The sequence below is a fragment of the Thunnus thynnus genome, chromosome 17, assembly GCF_963924715.1.
Source record: "Thunnus thynnus chromosome 17, fThuThy2.1, whole genome shotgun sequence".
NCBI lineage: Eukaryota > Metazoa > Chordata > Actinopteri > Scombriformes > Scombridae > Thunnus > Thunnus thynnus.
In genome coordinates, this window is record NC_089533.1 from 22880071 (window position 1) to 22899755 (window position 19685).

The 19685-nt window shown below is 41.9% G+C and overlaps 1 protein-coding gene across 2 annotated transcripts in view; it reads right to left on the reverse strand.

Annotated features, from left to right (window-relative positions):
• smurf2 (SMAD specific E3 ubiquitin protein ligase 2) overlaps positions 1 to 19685 on the reverse strand; it is a 51992-nt gene that overhangs the window by 14101 nt on the left and 18206 nt on the right. Inside the window, exons 3-9 of one of the 2 annotated variants that reach the window (XM_067571040.1) lie at positions 16247 to 16285; positions 12575 to 12683; positions 7394 to 7527; positions 4883 to 4951; positions 4058 to 4142; positions 3746 to 3829; positions 2975 to 3189 (exon numbers count right to left, since the gene is read on the reverse strand). In XM_067571040.1, coding sequence (XP_067427141.1) covers positions 2975 to 3189; positions 3746 to 3829; positions 4058 to 4142; positions 4883 to 4951; positions 7394 to 7527; positions 12575 to 12683; positions 16247 to 16285 — 735 coding nt within the window. The remainder of the gene's footprint in view (positions 1 to 2974; positions 3190 to 3745; positions 3830 to 4057; positions 4143 to 4882; positions 4952 to 7393; positions 7528 to 12574; positions 12684 to 16246; positions 16286 to 19685) is intronic. The other variant, XM_067571041.1, reaches the window with a different exon arrangement.

The window sequence follows — 19685 nt, forward strand, 5'->3', positions numbered from 1 at the left end:
TGAAACTGACTTTGATTCATGTGCCAAATGTATACAGATTGTGCTTATAGTCTGTCTGCGTAAGAGAGAGATCATACAGATGGAGATAAAAGGACTGCTTGAGTCAGTGGAGATCCCAAAGGCAGCCAGGAAGAGGTGGGGGAGAGGGGTGAGAGACAGGGTGACGAACATTGGAGAGGAAAGGAGAGGAGAGATGGGGTTGTCTGACTTTTGAGTTGGTGAGCTCATTCATCACAGCCTGACAAGAGATATTTCCATGGAGCTGCCTGCCAGAGTACTCTTCTCTGGCATCCCTCTAAACCCACCACCCTGCTTTAACATGCATGTACACATAACCTTCTAAACCCACATCCACCCCATGAGCGAGCGCTATACGTTCGAAACACGGGGTGACGCCTCTTGGCTAATGTGTGCTCACATGAGAAGAATCAGAGCTGATCACAGGTTTTATAGGAGCTGCCCGAGAATTAAGAAGTAAGGACAGAGATAGAAAGAGCATGAGAGAGATAGAGAGACAAGCATAGAGAGGCGAGGAGCCTCCTAATCTGAAGGACTGAGGGCAAGGCTGTGATACGCTTCTGTGGCTCTGGCTCCAAAATCCTGCAGAAGATTTTACTGTGAGGATAAACAAGACTCCCCAGGGCTGTGTGGGGGATCGCAGCTTGTGTGTGTGTGTGTGTATGTGTTTGCTTTTACATGAATGCGTCTGATTGTTTGACTGCGTGCAGAAAGGAGAAGGGGGAGGGGGGGGGGAATGAATGGCTGCCGCCAGCCTTTAACAGCTAGATCAATTCAATTAGATTGTCTAAAATGGAGCCAGTATTTCAGGCTCCTTGTGTGGAGCTGCAGCATCATCAGAGAGGCGCTGGACTGAATGAGGACACAGATTAGCTGGGTTACTGAGCCCAGTGTTGAGCCGGGAGGAGGGCGGAGGCGAAGCAATTAACACAACAGCATTACAGTGATGACACGATTCTTAGTGGAAGGTAGAGATGGCTTTCATAGGGGATAAAAAACCCAGCATACTTGTGTAATTAGAATATTGAATATTTATTTGTCTCAAGATTAGAGTGTCAACATGCAGTATTATTAGTATAGTGGTGACATACCTCCACAGCTCTATCAGATGAGCAGATGAATGGATGTTTGTAACACTATTAACTATATATAAGTGTGTATTATTACAATATTTTTTATATAATTAAACTGTCAGTGTTAAGGTTGGTTTGGTCAAGTACTACTAGTGGCAGAAGCTAGATGTTTCAACCATTTCTCCATTACTTTTAGCCAAAACACCATTCAGGTTCTGACATAACCGATGGCCCAGGGCCAGTAAAAGTTTATGCAAGTTGATTGGCCACAGGCCAGTGACTGCCAATCAGTGTCATGGGTATACAGTTTAGGACAAGGGGAAGGACGTTTCTCTTCATTTGATAACGTTAAAAGTAAAGTTAGGCTTTGCTGTCGGCTTCCCAACTCATTTAAAAAAGATGAGAGGAAGAGAGAGAGCATGAGCAAGCGGAATAGAGAGAGAGCAGTGGCGGTTGAGTGAGGAAAGGGAGTGGCGGTAGCGAGAACAAAGCCAGTGAATGAGAGAAATAAAACGTTATTTTCTGATTGTTTCACGGCGGTTACATTCTAAAGCAGAAATAAATAACCATCAAACACTCAACAGGTGATTTACTGTGAGAGACAGACGCTCTTAGTTTCTGTTTCATTTTCCTCTTCTGCATTTCTCCTTTTCATTCATTCATTACTGTTCAAATCCATGTCTGTAGTGGACAGGTGGCTCACAGAAGCAGACAGAAGGAGCTTGGAGTGAACACGCGCACACAATCAAATGCCATTATGTTCTTTCTCTCACTGTTCTATCTTAACGAGTACGTTTCTGCAGATCTCTCAGCGTTGTCTCAAAGAGTCTGTTATTAAGGTCATCCATACTCGCTGAAATGATATTATCATAAATTCTGTTCTCTTCCCCCTAAGTTTTACATATTCTCTGGCTTTACACAAAATATGGAGAAACCTACATTTATACACCATTCATTTACTGATTCAATATGTGCCTCATTTTATATTTTGCATATTTGTGTAATATATCAACATTACATATCCATAACTAAAGGAAATCAAATCTAAAGGGAACGTCACTGTTGTACGCATTTGGTATACAAAGAATAAATCACCAAAATTATGGAAAAAAGTTAGTTTCATTTTTTTGGCTGCCAGGCCAGTGAAAATATACAAGGGGCCAGTAAAACCAGATCTACTGGCCAAGTGGGCCAGTGGGGAAAAATGTTATGTTGGACACTTATCCATTTCTCCAGTCCTTCTAGCTGTATGTTTATCCATTTATCCATTATCCATCCATTTATACTTCTAGCTAATTTCTCTGCTAGCTTGCTAACTAGTTTTCGGGCACCCTCAGTCGCAACATGTGGTATTCAGGTGTTACAGCTGACTCAACATATAGATATATATACACTGTATATATTTTTTTAAATATATATTTTTTAATCAAATTAGTTGAGCCACTCCACAATCTTTCCAAGGACCCTCTGGGGTACTGGAACCCCTGGTTGGGAATCATTGGTATAGTATTTCTTCAATGTGTTTTCAGTGAATTTGGGGGAACTAAGGATAATGTTGATCTGAACTTGAAGTCCCCTCTCAATTCCTTTCCATCATTAGTTCCACTAGGTGTTGTGGTTTTAGATCTGTAAAAAAAAACTGAGGGGAAATGCACAGCTACACTAGTGAGGTGCTGGATTGCAGGCAGGTTTTCAGATCTGCTCATATTTGGCAATTTATATCATGATACAGAACATCCCATACACAACACAATCCTTGTTGTAATCATTTTAATGCTGGCTGAGCATAAGGCTCATCAGGTTTATATTTTCTTAGCAGCCAGGCAACCTGCAAAATGTATGTAAATGTACTAGTCTTTCACTGGTACTGGCTTCCTACTAACCATATCCCTCAGGGAGGTCTGGTGGTGTGTGCAGGTGGGTTCTGCTCATGTAGTTGCGGTGTCTCTGGGAGCGGACGCGTCTCTCTTGGGCACGCTGATCACCGTCACTTGGCGGCAATGCTGTGGTGGGCGTGGCCCCGTTCGTGCTGATAGGCGTGTTCTCATCCACAATGCAGCTGAGAGGCCGGCCGGGGCTGGAGTACTCTGATGCAGGTCTGAGAGGGGCAGACGGGTGGAAGGAAGTGTTAAAAAAGGAGGATGATGGGGAATACAACAACAACCACGGAGAAGAAAAAGAAAAGGAGCATCTCTACAAATACAAAGAGCAGCAAATCTATACGTAGCATTTAGGAAGTCTTCATGTGCTAACTTAGAAAGCCATTCAAGCCAGCACCGACCAAAAAACAAAAAGTACTGAGCAATAAGAGCTGCCTGAGGTCAACTTTGGCAAGAACTGGTTGATGAAGAGCAAGGTAGTGAATAAAGACAGTAAAAAAGGAACATAAGTACAAAAGACAGAGGCAGAGCGGGGAAGAGACGCCCTTATTTCCGCTCGTCAACTCCGTGACTTCCCTGGCTCTTCCACGTCATTTAACACCACTGTCTGGAGCAGTCTGTCTGACACCTTTTTTTGAGGAGCCCACTCAAATCTTGGACACAGCTCCCCCGTTTGGGATCACTGAGGTCAGAGATGAGGTCTTCCATAGGCCTGCTGCTGTTTGATTTAAGAGGTCTGGGTTTGAGTTTCTGTGGGCTGTACAGTGTACTCACCTGGTAGGCCTCTCCCACTGTGTGGTGCGTGTGATGTGGTTCAAGTACTGGATTCGTCCAGACGCGGTCCTCCTCTCCTCCCAGCTGGCAGCAGAAACATACACACACACAGCAGTGAGCGGACATGGTTAAGTAGCCACAGAACCATCGAGTAGTGTTCTGTCTCGCTCCTCTGTCTCACCACATGCAAATATCATATTCGGTCTATCTTTACCCCCGTACTTCAAGGCAGCATTTATTGTTTTGGATTTGCAAGAGCCTCCAAAAAAAGCTCCTTCTGAGATGATAAGAGATTTCCCCCAACTGACTCACCCATCTGGAAGATCATTGTCAAACAGCCGACTGCAGTCCACCACAGGGCCTCCTGTGCCTATCCGGTCCCTAGACTGCAGGCTCACTGCAGCAACACATGGCAGACAGATGCACACACACCAGGATTACTAGACAGCAGATTACAGTGCAGACACAGATAGTTTATCGGAGCACAAAATGGAGCTATATATCTTTATGAGTAACAGGAATAGGGTTAAATTTTATCAGTGGTATACTGGAGGGTCTGGTTAAAGGAAGCGTGTGTTGCATTTTCCTTTACTTCTTCATTTTTTCCTCCTGCAGGGATGGACTGGTATTATGAAATCTAATACTGAATTTTACATGAAGACGGTGATAAATGTCACAACAATAATGGGTAATTCTTGTCTGCCAAGAATTAAAAATAGTTCACATTTATGTACTGATAATGACATTAAGGAATATCCTCAAGAGTATTGTGACTTGACAGAATATGGAAGGTTATTACAAGCTCCGATTATTACAAGAACTGTAAAAACAACCAAAAAAGGATGACTAGATATTTTAATGGAAATTGTTAGGATGACTCAAACTAATGGTTGTCTGTTGCCTTTTTTGTAAATGCTGCCCATCTACACTGCCAGACAAGTGGTTATTATACCACAATAAATGAAAGACAACACACGGTACAGTACATCTGACCTCACGGTGAAGAATAAGGAGCGGACTACACTCCTGCAGGACTGTTTCAGGTATTTGATCTTCATGTAAGTGCCATTTAATTTCTAATTAAAGTGAATCTCGTTGTGCTACCAAATACCTCCATGTTTGTCAATGTGTACTCACCCACTATCTGGCCTCTGACTGTGTCACTGTCATTGGGACTCAGCTTGTTCAAGTCTAGTCTCTGGTCTACTTAGGAGGAGACAGAAAGAAGAAGTGGAGAGAGAGCGCAGGAGCAAAGGCAGAGACAAAACAAAGAGAGAGAACAACATGAGACAAACAGGAAATGAGAACAGAGATGAAAGAAGGAGTAGAAAAGAGAGAAGACAAGAGAGAAAAGGAGAAGAGAGGATTCATCAGTTTCAACGAGATGCATGTAAACTAGCGTGTGCTGCATTTTTTTCCTCCTTGGACAAGTCCCACTGCTCTGTATCATTTACATCACTCAGAGTCAATCCCTCTCTCGGTCATTATCTGTCTCTCATTCTTCTGTCTGTAGACCACATATTGGCTGTGCCCCGAAACAGATGGTCTGGTCTGTGGAACAGCCACGGGCTGTAAAAATCTCACTGAGCATCGGTACAGAGCAGGCTTCAGTTCAAATGCAGAGGTCAAACATTTGACAAATTTCAGTACAAAGCCTGCACTATCCCGCTCAGTCTTAGCATGGACATGAACTTCTGCCAAAGTCTGGAAACTCTTTGTCTGAAGTTCTTAAAGTCTGCGGAATTTGAGAGTGAGGGAGAAGGAGAGAGATCAGGCGGAAAGAAAAAAAAAATGTCCAAGTTGCCTGCAGACATGAGAAATGCCACTATCTGCTCTCTGTTGTCTGGGTGTCATGCAGATCAGCTCAGGATGTCTGTCTAGACTAAACAGGGACCAAAACAGGCGATGGTCAAACCGTTACAAGGCTGGCCGGAGGTCAGCAGCCGCAGAGAAAACAGAAAACACACACAGACAGTAAAAATGTATGCAGAAGAATGCTCTCACACTTTGAGATGCATGAAAGTACATACATTTAAATACTTATGAGTGCGAGACATGCGCACAAACACAAGAAACACAGACACTGCAATTATGTATAAATGTTACAGTCAACCCAAGACACTCTGCAATTATAGACAAATGTTGTAGCCAACCCCAGTGCCCTCTCTAAGGCCTGCGGAGCGGACAAAACAGCAACTGCTGGTAAATGCACACAAAAAACAAAAGAATGACAAATACACACGGGGAGAGAGACCACAACAGAGGGAGCAGAACAAATCTACGCTTACACATAAATAGCTGTACAATTATGCATGTCTGCGTGAAATGACCGGTTGTCTAGATCAGCAGACGGAGATAGAGGGAGGTTAGTCACAATGGCATTTTGTGTGTGTGTGTGTGTGTACGTGTGTGTGTGTGTGTGTGTGTGCGCGCGTGCACATGCCAGTGTATGAGGGAGACTGAAGGGGAAACTAAGGGGTGAGGAGGAGGCCAGGAGAGAGAGGAAATGCAGAGGCAAACCACTCGCAGCTGTGGCACAAGGTTCAGGTTTCCTGTGTCGCTCCAGGAAAACAACAGTGTCAGGGGCTTCTAGGAAAAGCAGTGGGATTCTTTCCCTTTTCTGACGAAAAGGCCGCAGGCACAATGAGCAGGTACCAGCTCACCCCACACAGGAAAAAAAAAAAAAATCACTCCAAGCTGCTACAATTGTCTGTCACTGCTTTTACTAGGAACCATTTACTAAAGCCTCCGTCTCATTTATCCAGTTAGCTTCTGACATGAGACATTTTTACTGTAATTACAGGGTGATGTTGATTGACTCTTCCTGCTCTGGCAGGGGCAGAATGTTGACCCCCTCTCACACCCTGGTCTGGCCTCTGTCAGACCTAGTGAAAGAGACAGGACACTAAAAGGAGCTACTCTATGTTCTGTCACTTAGCTCTGACAGCAGCACTGTGTCATTAGCTTCTGGTTCTTATCACACTACAGGTATAAGACTGCTGTAATGGTTGCATTAGAGCTGTGGCAATCCGATAATTCTCTCATAACGATTGACATCCCATGAATAATTGTCATTTTCCTCTCCAGTAGAGAATAACAAGCTGACTCAACAAAATGATATAAAAAACTCACAAGTAAACAGTAGAACAAAATTAATTTAACTCTTAACTGGTTTAAGAGCTTGTGGCTGGAACGCAAAAAGTTCCATCTGTTCATAATGATAACGAACAATCAAATATTGATGACAAGAAGCTGTCAATATCCATTTTTTTACTTTTTTATATTCCATGAAAATTTAGGTAATAAAGCAGCCAATCCCGTGTTTCGTGCTAAGCATAGGGCACAGTTTTTATCACAACATCTCTCTGAATGCATGTGAGCAATCACGCTATGTCGGCCCACCACATTTTAACGTTTTAATAACCAATATTTCACCCTTTTGGATATTCCCACACCCAGATATTGGGAAAAATATAAGAATCCAAAAGGGAGTAATATCTTAGGATGCAAACTTTGACCAATTTGCTAAAATGTATTTGTATTTAGGCTCCTTCCAATAGTGTCTAGAACTAGATTTCAAAACATAATAATTAGAAATAAGGAAAATATTATTGCACACAAAAAAAGTCAAGTAACGTTGACACTTACAGCCGGTGTCTTTAAGGCGGTTGATAGCGTTGGACAAAAGGCGGACACAGCCCAGGAAACCAGCCCCTTGCTTCTTGTGAATCTTCTTGTGATTCCACACACTAATAGTGATGGAATCTGATTTTCCAATGTATCTGAGGGGAAAAAATAAGAGGGAGACATAATTAATATTCAATAATGATAGGTTCCCTCATAGACAGCAGGAGAATCATTGTGAGACATGTTTTAATGAACTCAGTATTGCAGAAACTTAACTGCAGAACAGATAGAAGTCTGCTGTGAAACATAATATTATTAGAGAAGTAAGGATAATGTCAACATGTAACAGCTAATGTGTTGACGTGAGATTTTATGAGTCTCACTCAGGATGTCACTGCAGGGGAGACGCACATCTGCCATAGAGGCTACCACTAAGTCTCCTTGTCAAGACAGCACTGGGACAAGGCGGCAGAAGAGGAAACAAAATAGGAAGAGGAAGAGGAAGTGAGGTGGCTGAGAGGGATTTTCCATCCAGCGTACGTGAATGTGTGAATCCGACCAGAGTATCTGAGTATGAGACGTGATTGTTTTCAATGTTCACGGCAGCCCATCTGAGATTTGAGGGGGGAAGGAGACAAAGGCCTGAGGGAAGAGAGAAACAGTGTCGAGACGACATCAAATTTTAGTTACGGCGACCGGATGAGTAGAAGAACTGCAACTATGAAAATACTTTGTCTGACAGGCGCTTGGAAACAATGTCACATTGTAGTCTGTGGAAAAAGTGTCTACATTTGTCCTACTAAATGTCTTTTTAAATTAGGCTATGACCAAGCTTTCAGCTCTCGAGCCCCTTTTGGTTTAGACGGTGTTTACTGATACAACATTAAAAAAAACAAAAACAAAACAAAGGTAAAAACTAAATCTGACTAGTTTGAATAAACCAGCTTGACTGAAGACGTAATTGGGTTTAAACAGTCAGTCATAATGTAAGATGTGGAGACTTGTAATATTAGATTGTTGTTTGCATCTTAGTAAACTATTTTGAAGCAGTTAATGTGACATTCAGAAATAATACTGTAAACATACAATATGTGACATACTGCATGTGTAAAATCACTTTGATTGCTACCTTCACCGACTCCTCTAGTTTTAAACCCATAATCCTTAAGATGTTCATGAAATCACACTATCTTTGATACCACTTATGATCATTATTTTTCAGCAAAATCCATTCAATGTACTACATTCAGTAATTCAATCTCTATATAGTATTTTTATATTTCAAGTGTCGGAGTCCAGCAGTCCCATGCTAGATTCACATTGCCTTCATAGACATGAGGTTTGTGCCGACATCAATCTTTCATTTTTGGCATTTTGTTGTATTTCTGACAAATTAGCTGCTCAATGAGTGTTTTAACTTGCTAATATCAGCAGTAACCACAACTGAAATCTGAAGAATTATAACTGTGATTGAAGAAGTTGTGAATAAATTACATAGTAGTAGGTAGGGGTGGGAATCTTTGGGAATCTCACGATTCGCTTCAATTCTGATTCTTTGGTGTTCGATTTAATTGAGAATTGATTCTTGACTCAATGAATAGGAAAGGGGGGCCTATTTTCAGTCTCTTGCTCCAGTATACTGTTTGCCGAATCATTCACTAGTGTACTTAGTCCACTGAAAAACAATATGAAACAGAACTGGCAGATAAGATAAATGGTCCACAGCCTTTTTATTTTAAAAAGTTAACTACATTAATTAATGAATGACACTGTCCTGACTGTATGAGAATATCAAAATGAGGGGGAGTGCTCCGCCGTGTTATTAATGTCATCTCTCCAGCAGTGGAGAGCAGCCTCTCTGCTGCAGCGTTAGCTCCAGGGAAAACCATTGCTGTCCAACACGCTGAGTGGGCGCTGGATTTTTGAGGTGAAACAGACTGAGCACCGAGTTATTTTCTTCACCTCAGAGTTGGTTTAAGTTGTTTAATGCTGCAGTGTGTGTCGGTCAGCTGGTCTCATCTGTTACTGCTGGAGTTCGCTGCTCTGCTCCACTAACGTTAGTCTCTGAGTGACGGCATAAAAGTTCACAATGTACTCCATGTTCATCTTGTAAAGGTAATTATTTACTCATTAAATCTAAATAAGCCTGCAGCCACTGCCTTTTGTGAGGATGAACTCTAGCGTGTGTGTGATGTAGACTGTCTGGGTGTTGCGCTGCCCTCACAGTTGAGTTTCGCCTTTTTGTTCCGTCGACATCACGTTATTAAGGAACATTCAGAAAATCGATTTTTGACATTTGTGAATTGGTACAGAATCAAAGGGATGCATCTTAGAATCAATTCCCCTGAACCCCCCAGCAGTAGGCATGAAGCATCGTGAGATATGATTTCACTAATATGGAGAGAACAACATCACATAGTAAGAGGTACCATTCAATCTATGTTCAAAGATTGAAAGATAACAAAAACAACAACGTGAAAATTTCTTTGTGCCAGTAAAGGACTTTATCATCAGGTAATTATATTGGACAGACACAGTAAAAGATGTTTTGGGAATGAGAGATCTGTATTTTTCTCCCTCAGTGCATTAGTACTCCTCTCCTCTCTCCTCTGCATGTGTCAGACGAGACCAGGGTGTGATAAAAAATTGCACCATGTGAACCTGTTGTGGCACATCAGCTCGGGTGGGCTCCCTCCTTCAGCTTCAAACTAATCATCTGTACAATTCGCAGTACTACATCCCAGTGTAATTATCATGCTGCTTACCAAAAAGGATATGAAACAATGGGGCTGTGAGTAAGACGTCTGGACATTTTGAGTCAATGCCAAATGCCTGTCTGGGGTGCGATGTGAGAGAGCTGCTATGTCAGACAGACGTGACGGGAGGGAAGTATTATAACCAAACCCCAGTCATCTGGATCACCCTCCATGTAATAAAATTCATTAGTCTGGCTAAGATTTTTAATACCAGTCATAGCCAATAACACACATACCGCCCAAGAGACAATGGGAAAATTGCAATAAAGAAAGGAGAAAGCAGCAGATTTAAAGAGTCAGATGTGCTTTCTAAATACATCCTTTTATTTGGCAGACTGTATTCATACAAGAGGCATCTTTGGAACTGTGTTTAGTTGCTTTTTCCTGCATCAAATTACTGCCAAGAACAAATGGTCAAAGTGAAAGAAAAGCCTTACATTACAGCAACACTAAGTCACAATTTGAGATACAAATGTAATAGAATGGTAGGCCCACTACTATTCAAAATGCAGAAATAGAACCTGCAATTGCTCTGAAATTGATTGATTGAAGATATTTCAATACATGAACTAAATCTGTTTTCTGATGCCATTAAAAACAAAAAAAACCCAAGAAAGATTAAAATAAACTGTAATCACCGATGTGAAAAGGCTAAGTGATCACATTCATTCAATGAAAGCAGTTCAAAATGATCAGTACAGTTGGACGACGTATTGACATTTCACATTTATTTATCACCATCGTGGATATTTGTAAATATTTTGAAGTGATATTAGTGACACTTAGTTTTCCTGTCACCCTAATTATACAACATAGTAACAGCGGTACTCAGGGTCTTATAAAGCCATTGATGACGGTGCTGTTTAACTGAGTGCTTCCACAGAAATTCAGCTTGGATGTGAGTCTAGACTGGGCACTTAACATCGCACATGTGTTTTTAAATTAGGATTCCTAATTAACCGAATGTGACTGAGTGTGCACTAACAGTAGGCTCTGAAAATGCTTGAAAACACTTCATGACACTCGATATAAAGATTAAGGTCCTCTAAAAAAAACATTACATAATTAATAATTACTCTGCCCTTGTCCTCTACAAACAGGAGTGGTTGTTATGCTAATGTTTCCTTAACGTCAGCCTTGTAGTTCCTAGTGATTATCTCTTTTACAAACTTGGTGCAGGCAGAAGGAGCATGAGAGGTAAGCAGCCAGACAGACGGTGCCTGCTATCCTTGGCATGCCGGCCACATCCTGCAACAATGCTGAAGGGTCACAGTTCACGGGCCAGTTTGCTGGCTGAGGCTGACCAATGAGGCCCTTGACACACACGCAGAGGCACACTTACACAGGATTTCTACACCCTCACATGAGCACATACAACAGATGGAAAAAAAGAGTCACTGCCAACAGCTTTAATGCACTCGGCTGTATTTGGAACACCAGGTGTTGCAGGCCCTATTTTAATAAGTGTGAGCCAGCCAGACAGCTAGCTAGGCTGCTCTCTGTCAATTAAAACCTCTCTCCTCCAACACACCACCTGGGAGTCCTGCTGGCCGTGACAATTAACACTGACAGACAGTAAAAGGGGTATAGTGATGTTAAACTTATATCTGGCACAGAAACACAAGTAATTGTCACAAACTCCAGTCAGCTACGTCTGCAGGTTCTCCAGACAAACTGAGCAACGAGTCTGTCATCTCTTCTCCATCATTCCAATTGTACTCTTCAAGGTGTGCAATACGTGCGCGTGACTTTTTTCCCTCTTGTCAAATGTGACATAAACAGCTAATTTAACAGCCATGTACAGAGAGGGTCCTGTATCCCGAGCAACCAAACAAACGGAGACATGTGCTTCCTCTTGCTGTTGGCTACGCATGACAGTTGGATAAACACCGGGCGAATACTGGAAACTTTCACTCTCACATTTTCACTCACGCGCTCTGTCTCTGCTTTTTTCCAGGTTACTTTCACAGGACAAACCATCTTTGGGAAAGGCAATCAGGGTACAACAAGACATGCACGTGTTTCAGTCAATGGAAGAAAATACTATTGGAGACGCCTCCTCCTTTTCTGTGCTTTAAATACTGTTCCGAGAGACATTTTTAGACTGTTTGCTGGCACTAAAGGGGTTGTGTCATTACAGTGTATATAGATAAGTGAGACGCCAGATGCAAGGGCTGTTTACATCTGTTACTGTTCAAGTCTTGTTAATGGCCAAGTCTGACACTTCTCAGTGTTCTCATTTATCAAGGTTAAATAAAGAAAGACATAAAAATTGTGAGACATTGTAATAGCCCAAACAGGGCCTCAAACTGCTGTTTGTAATCAGATTAAATCCTTAGGTATGTGAAGGTGGGAGGTCTTCAAATAAACCACGAAAAAATGTGATTTTTTTTTGTCTTTGAAAACAGATGTTGAAAACGTGTCATGAAAATGCTCTGGTACTCACAGGTCATAGTGTTGATTCCACTTGGGGTCAAGTGTATTCCTCACAGTGTCTGTAGAGTGGCATTGCCCTGAACCGTCCACAACTACCTTAGCGAAGGGATCAGGGAGGCCTGCAGGGAGAGAAGAAAACAGAACAACACCACACTCAGCTTCAGCCACATTGACCAGATTAACAGTTTAACAAGACACAAATGACAACACTACACAGCGATGTTAGCTCGCTACTAGGGGTATAACGGTTCCTGTATTCATCCAGAACCATTCAGTAAAGGATGTTCGCTCCAGTATGCAACTTTTCTTGGTTGGGTATGCTCCCTGACCCAAACAATTACTGTCAAAATACTTTAATAATCAAATTACTCTGACGTGCAGAACGATATTTCTTGTGCTTGAGTTCCCTGGAACGTTTTGGCAGTGCACCACTTAGCTGTAGCATGCGGGTAACATGCTCATAGATGTATGCTCACCAGCTTAGCCAAGTTACTCTGGTTACCCTGGTTACCCATGCTCATGTAGTGTCGCTGCTGACGTTATTATTAAAATATGCACCGTTATCTCCATATTTAAATGATTTTGTGTCTCCTTGTCCCCCTCCCCCCTCTGTGACAGTTGGCTTTTCACTCCGCCTTTGAGCGAAGCTGTTCGGAACAACTATAAACACATTTGATTTCCGACGCGGTCGGACAACACGCCGTAAGAACCGGTTCTGAGTGACCATAAATCAGCATAATACAGCTGTCAGCAGGTGTCCTAACTCGCAGGAAGCACAAGGTTTGTTCTCCTTTTCCACTGCAGCACAACTAAACTGTTAAAGTAATAGTTTTGGCCATTGAGCCATTGCTGGATGTCTACATTTTTCAAAATAAAGGACCAAAATATTATTTTCTTCCTTTCTTTTTTTCTGCTGAACTGAAATCGTACCGAACCATGACCCCAAAACCGAGGTACATACCGAACCGTGAATTTTGTGTTCACCCAACACCCCTGCTACATGGCAGAAGCTGGTAAATACAACTGACACAGATGCTGTGGTGTCTACAACACCTCCGCTATGGGACCAGTCCAGATTAGTCACAGATTACTCATTATTTACTTCCACAAACTTTGTTTTTTTATGCCAAATGGTGTCCTTTGGTGACAAAAACACAGCTGCATATATTGAAAAAATCAGCAGATTAAAATAATCACTCACCAAACAAATTGCTTGATTTTTATGTGACTAATTGATTAGTCATTTATCAGGACAAAACACCAAATGTTTGCTGGTTGTAACGCATGTGTTGGTTGCAATATTGTGTGAGCCTGCTTGCTTTTCTCTGTTTTATTGGAAGCAGAATACAAAATCAGCTTGGCGTCTGATGATTTGTGATTACACGGTTTTTGTTATTTTAAACATTTATTCACCGAATGATTAATTTCTCCAAAAATTACTTGAGATTAATTAATAATGCAAATCATTAAGGTCTGTAACTGATAGGTGGGACCTGTGTGTGGCATTTTCCTTTCTGCTAGAAAGGTGTTGATGTTGTTGAAGCATGCACAAACACAACATGTGCATAACGACAAAAATGGCCAAGCACCATATGGATTTAGTTCACACACAGGGACTCGTACAGACATTTTTATATATGGTTTCAGCGCTGCTCTCCACCAACTCCCTGACTGAATGTTTGCTCAGCTCCTGAGCGTTGGAATGGCAGGAATGGGCACCACAGAAACCACCTGAGTGAGCAGAGGACCTTTACATGCTCATTCACCATGACAGCCTGACCCAAACACACCAAAACAGTCACAACACTATAAACACCTACCCAAGCAGTTATCAGGACTTTGGAGGAGAAAATGAAAAGGCTAGTTCATGCAAAAGGTTGCACAAAAGGGCATTATATTGACTGTATTTTGGTTTCGCAATTTTAGAGGCTGTATAGATATACCTTGCTTTTTACGTTGCATATTGTGTTGCACATTAATAAAATAGCAATAATATGTGGTAGTGAGTATAATTTTCTTCAAAACTGAAGTTGGAAAATTGTTTTTTAATCTTGGACATAAAGACTTAACTAATGCTGTTTTGCACTCAGTTCTCAGTTAACACTTTTACAAACAACTGCTCCATTAAGAGCAAGTGTGACCTGAACTGTGACCATCATCTTTCAGTGTTTCTCATACATAGGCTCAACTTGGACGGGCCGCCCAAGTAGACAAAGTCCAAATTCAAAACAGAGATTTGTCCTGTTGTCTTTGTATTTACTGCTGCATTATCTGGATGTAATGAATGAAGGAGAAATACTGAGGAGGAAACCAATAGCTTGTGTTTCCACAGTAAATCATCTGTTGACTGTTTGATGGTTATTTATTCTTGCTTTTGAACGTAACCTCCGTGAAACAATCAGAAAATAAAATTTTATTTCTCTCATTCACAGGCCTTGTTCTCGCTACTGCCGCTCTGTCTCTGTCTCACTCGCTGCTGCTCTCAGCTTGGTCGCGCTCTTTCTCTTTTTATCTCCTCTTTTTTTAAAAACAAATAGGGAAGCTGACAACAAGCTAACTTTAATTTTAATGTCTTCCAGTCGTCCTAAATTGAAACTGGAGCAATTCCTTGTTTTGTGAATGAAGTGGTATACAAGTTGAAGCAACTGCGCTGTGTGTGTTTGACCAATCAGCGATGGTAATTCCTGCAAACCCTGCCGTCAAAGTTCCTATACTTTAGGAAAATACTACCCCCCCAGCAGGGACTTTTTGGGGGGTAAAACAATCTCCCTGGAACTTAATTTAGACCCTGGTGCCTCCGGTGGAAACGCAGGTCGGGGAACTGAGTTCTTTAAAAGGTTCTTAGTCCCTGGGGAAAGTTCCTGCGGTTGAAACACAGCTACAGCGGGACTTCTTATATGGCTGAACTGTCAGAACATCTAACCAGAGTCTTCAAGTCTCAAGGAGTCAGCACTTACCACAAACCATTCAACACCTTAACATCTCTGCTGGTGCTCTAAAGACAACCCTCCTGAGACTACATCAGTGAAAAAGCAAGGACCCTGAACAAGACGCTCAACGAACGTCAGAAACAGACATCGGCTGTCTGAACAAACCAAAAGATGTGGGCGAAAGCTCTAATAATGTTCCCAAAAAGAGGGAGTGTTTTTTAATTTTTTGTATTTTCCTACAAAGAACTCTATAATTTTGTTATTCATAAACCTTTGTTTGATTAGTTTATTGCTGAACCCGCCCGTCACACACCTCACCACCCACCGCCACAAGTAAATTCTCATCCTTTGGGAAACACTGTTTTACATCGTATCCTACGTGGAGCAATTGTCTAAAGGGACAAACTTTATTATAGATACAGTATGCCAGGAATAACACTCGAGTCTTAGTCTGCATTTTTGTGTTTAGAGTGATGGAGCACTATGTAGACAACACTCTTCTACTTCCAAGGACATAGTTAGTAAACAATCCACATCTGTTCAAATGACTAAATAAGTAAGATCCTTGAGTGTTTTTGAAGGCTAGCACGAACCAACAGCAGGCATTTTATCAGACCAAAGTGACCCACATTTCTCCATCTCAAGAGACCTTGACAGTATATGCATTATATATCCACAAAAGGGGAAACCAAACAGAGTTTGAAAAGCAAATATAGGTGTATCATAAACAGCAGTGACTGGCAGATACTTACGGAAGAAGTCCTTCTTCACCAGGTTTTTGGCACAAAGGACTGAAAAAGAGAAAGAGAGAGTCACGCGTTAATTTAAGGTAAACACTAACTCACAAATAGTAAAGCAAGGTTATATGTTTGACATTCTTTTATACGATTTAGTAGAACAAAGGTCATTATAATGCTCTAATTTGCCTGAAACTGCTCATTTACTTACTTATCAGTTTTTTTTATGTTTTCACTTTAGAAGCATATGTTAGAAAAGTGGCAGGAATGTGCACGGGTAAGCAGCAGGAAATCATTTGTCTAGTTCAGGGTTCTAGTAGCAAAGCACTGTGCTGAGAACAAGTGCGTTACAGCCATGAGTCTAACATGGACCCACTTAAATACAGATTACATAAACCATCTTTCCTTCAGTTAGATTGCACTTTATAGCACAACAATTTCCCAACAACCAGCCTGCCTGCAGCGGAGAGATTGATCCTGTTGATCAAGACTGAGAGCCATGGAGGCTGTTGCTGAGGTGATGAGGCAGAGACACTTACACCCTCCTCCTCTGTGTGTGTGTGTGTGTGTGTGTGTGTGTGTGTGTGTGTGGATGTGTGTGTGTGTGTGTGTGGATGGATGAAGAAGCTCAGTCACCACCTGGGTGTCTGGAGTTACAGTTATAGCCAGTGAGTCAGGCACACGGAAACACAGTTCTGGCTTAGCTTATCATCTGTGATGAAGAAACACAGACACTGTTTGGTCTGAATATCGATGTGGCTATTTTACTGGCTTGAATAAGGAAGAGATAATAATCAGTATAACTGTAATGTATACTTTTATAAAACCTACAACAGTGAGACTATAGTTTCATATTTCGTCACAGCTACTAATGAGGAAACAAAGTTGTCCAAAGTGCTGAACTATTTTGAAGAAATGGCGCCAAAAAAGATTCACTGCTTCAGAATTTGATACAGTTAAAGTTGTAACATCTACTCGCCAACACTTGAAGTAAGAAGTGGAAGGATTCAAGGCAAAACCTTAGTGAAACACAATGAACTCATCGCTATCATCTCATTATTTTGTTCGATACGGTTCATATGACATGCTGCATATGATGCTGCTCCACCTGCTGACTTCCTCTCTAGATGTAAAGACCTGTTCACATGGTTACTGGCTACTGCTGCTCACACCGTGCAGGTACCTCTTTGGTAAATGGAGATCATGTTTGAATTCATTACAACTCGTATTCTTGCAGAATGCCAGTGAGGTTCCTTAAAATATGCAAATTAAAATATGACTGCAAGGCTGAAATAATTCAGCTTATAACTAGACTAAAATTGATTAGAATATGTATTAAAGCGCCATATTTTGGGAGTATAATCAGGCACCACCTGCTCCATTAATTTTACATAAATCTTCACCCATCCAAAATGATACCCAATACGGTCACAGTTATGTTCATATAAAAGCAGACTGGTCGGAAGATGACAGCGACAATGTGACAGGCATCATGCGACCATATGAGCCCATTTCACACCTGTCATGCGCCAGATCTGCTAGTCTAGTCTTTTCTGGCCTGGCTTGCCCACTACCCTCATGTGCAGGTGAGATTGCTCAGGCTTTACTTTGCTAATACAAAAAGACAAATGGCAAACCCATAGTGGCAGAGTTTACGCTCAGATTATGCTTCACTAAACATGACAGAAGTAAACTCGGAGTGTAAAAAAATGCAGGAGGTCTCCATGTCCTTTGTCATACAAAACACAAACAATCAACAGGTCCACCATTGTCATTAGGAGTTGTTATGTGACGTCCATTCAGCACAATGTGATTGGTTGATGCGTTTATTTGCGATGTGAAAGCTCAGAAAAATCAACCTCGTTGCGAAAAAAAAAATTCTGTTTCTTATTCGCGTTCTGTGTGAAAGCATCCAAAAACAAACAGTTCGAAAACATGTATTGACGTGTGAATTAATCGCACGTAAAAAAAAAACGCCCCCAGTGTGTAAAGGCCTTAAGCTATTCATCTGTCCCCCCCAGTTCATGCCACACATACTCAAATATCACCCTAAAACACTTGAGGTCTGAGCTGAAACAATTTTGGCGCACAAGGGACACACAAACACATGAGGTTGAGGGTTTAATGACGAGAATCCCATCAAAAGACAGAGGGAGGAGCGAAAACAGACGACTAAACTGGATGCATACCCTCCTGGGGAGAGAGGGGGGTGCAGAACATGCTCGACAGATGAGGAAGAATTTCTTTCCGCAAACATCCCTGGGAATGTGTTACGTTCCAGTGAAACCCACCTCATTTCTAAAACATCTGGTATGCATCGCTTTCGGTCGCGCTCTTCCTGAACACACAGGCGTGCGCACACATACACACACACACGTTTGCGCAGCTATCCTTGTTAGGACATTGCATTGACTTCCATTCATTGTGGACAACCTAACCCAAACCCGTACCCTAACCTTAACCATAACCAATTCATGGCTAACCCTAACCTTAACGAGGACCTCAGAAATGACCGGGCTTTGGTCCCCATGAGGACGCAATAAGGTGACATAACGCACATAGACACACACACACACACACACACACACGCAGGCCCCTGAGACAACTCGCTCTCCACTCTGACTCTAGCCATCTAATTAATTATTAACAGTCAGAGAGGAATAAGTGTGTATGCGTGTGTGTGTGTGCACCACTTGGATGCTTTCAGGGAGGTGAAAAAGGCGTAAAGAGTGAGGTAGCAGGTGACTGTTTTAAGTGTTGCCACAATGCTTCTGCCCACATGCCTCAGACAACATGTACAAAATGTGAAGAAAAGCTTGACAGTGATTTGATGGTGTTTCCAGAGGGGGGAAAAAAAAAAAAATCAAGCACTATGCTCCCTGTCTAGAAGTCACAATGCAGTAAATCCACGAGTTGAAGAGAAAGAATAGTGAACAACTAGGAAATACAACTCTAAAGCAAAGCGAGGCGGCGGCAAAACCTACATTCAAAGTCCAGACAGGAATACAGAAATGACAACAAAGACAAAATGAGACCGACTGCAGGGCATGGCAAGACACGAAATAGCCTACACAATGGCCAGCTCAGCCTAAACCAAGCTAAGCCGAGGGAAAACCTGCAGACCCTCCTTTGAGTACATATGCAGTCCTCAGCTAGCCACACGGCAGGAAGGCAACACTACAATTAGACCTATAGGCTTCTTATACAAACATACAAGGGGCCGAATTACAGCTGAAAACAGAAAATGGAGAGAAAACCGCTGGAATGGTAGACGCAGGGAGACAATACTAGCAGGGAGGCCAATTAGGAGTCTGAGACTGCAGAGCAGCGAGAAGGAGAGTGCAAGGACAGAAATCAGGACGCGGTGGAATCCAACCATCAGAATATAGCTCTCATTACACCCTGACGAAAACTATCCGACAAAACACCGTCATTATAAAATGTAATGATGATG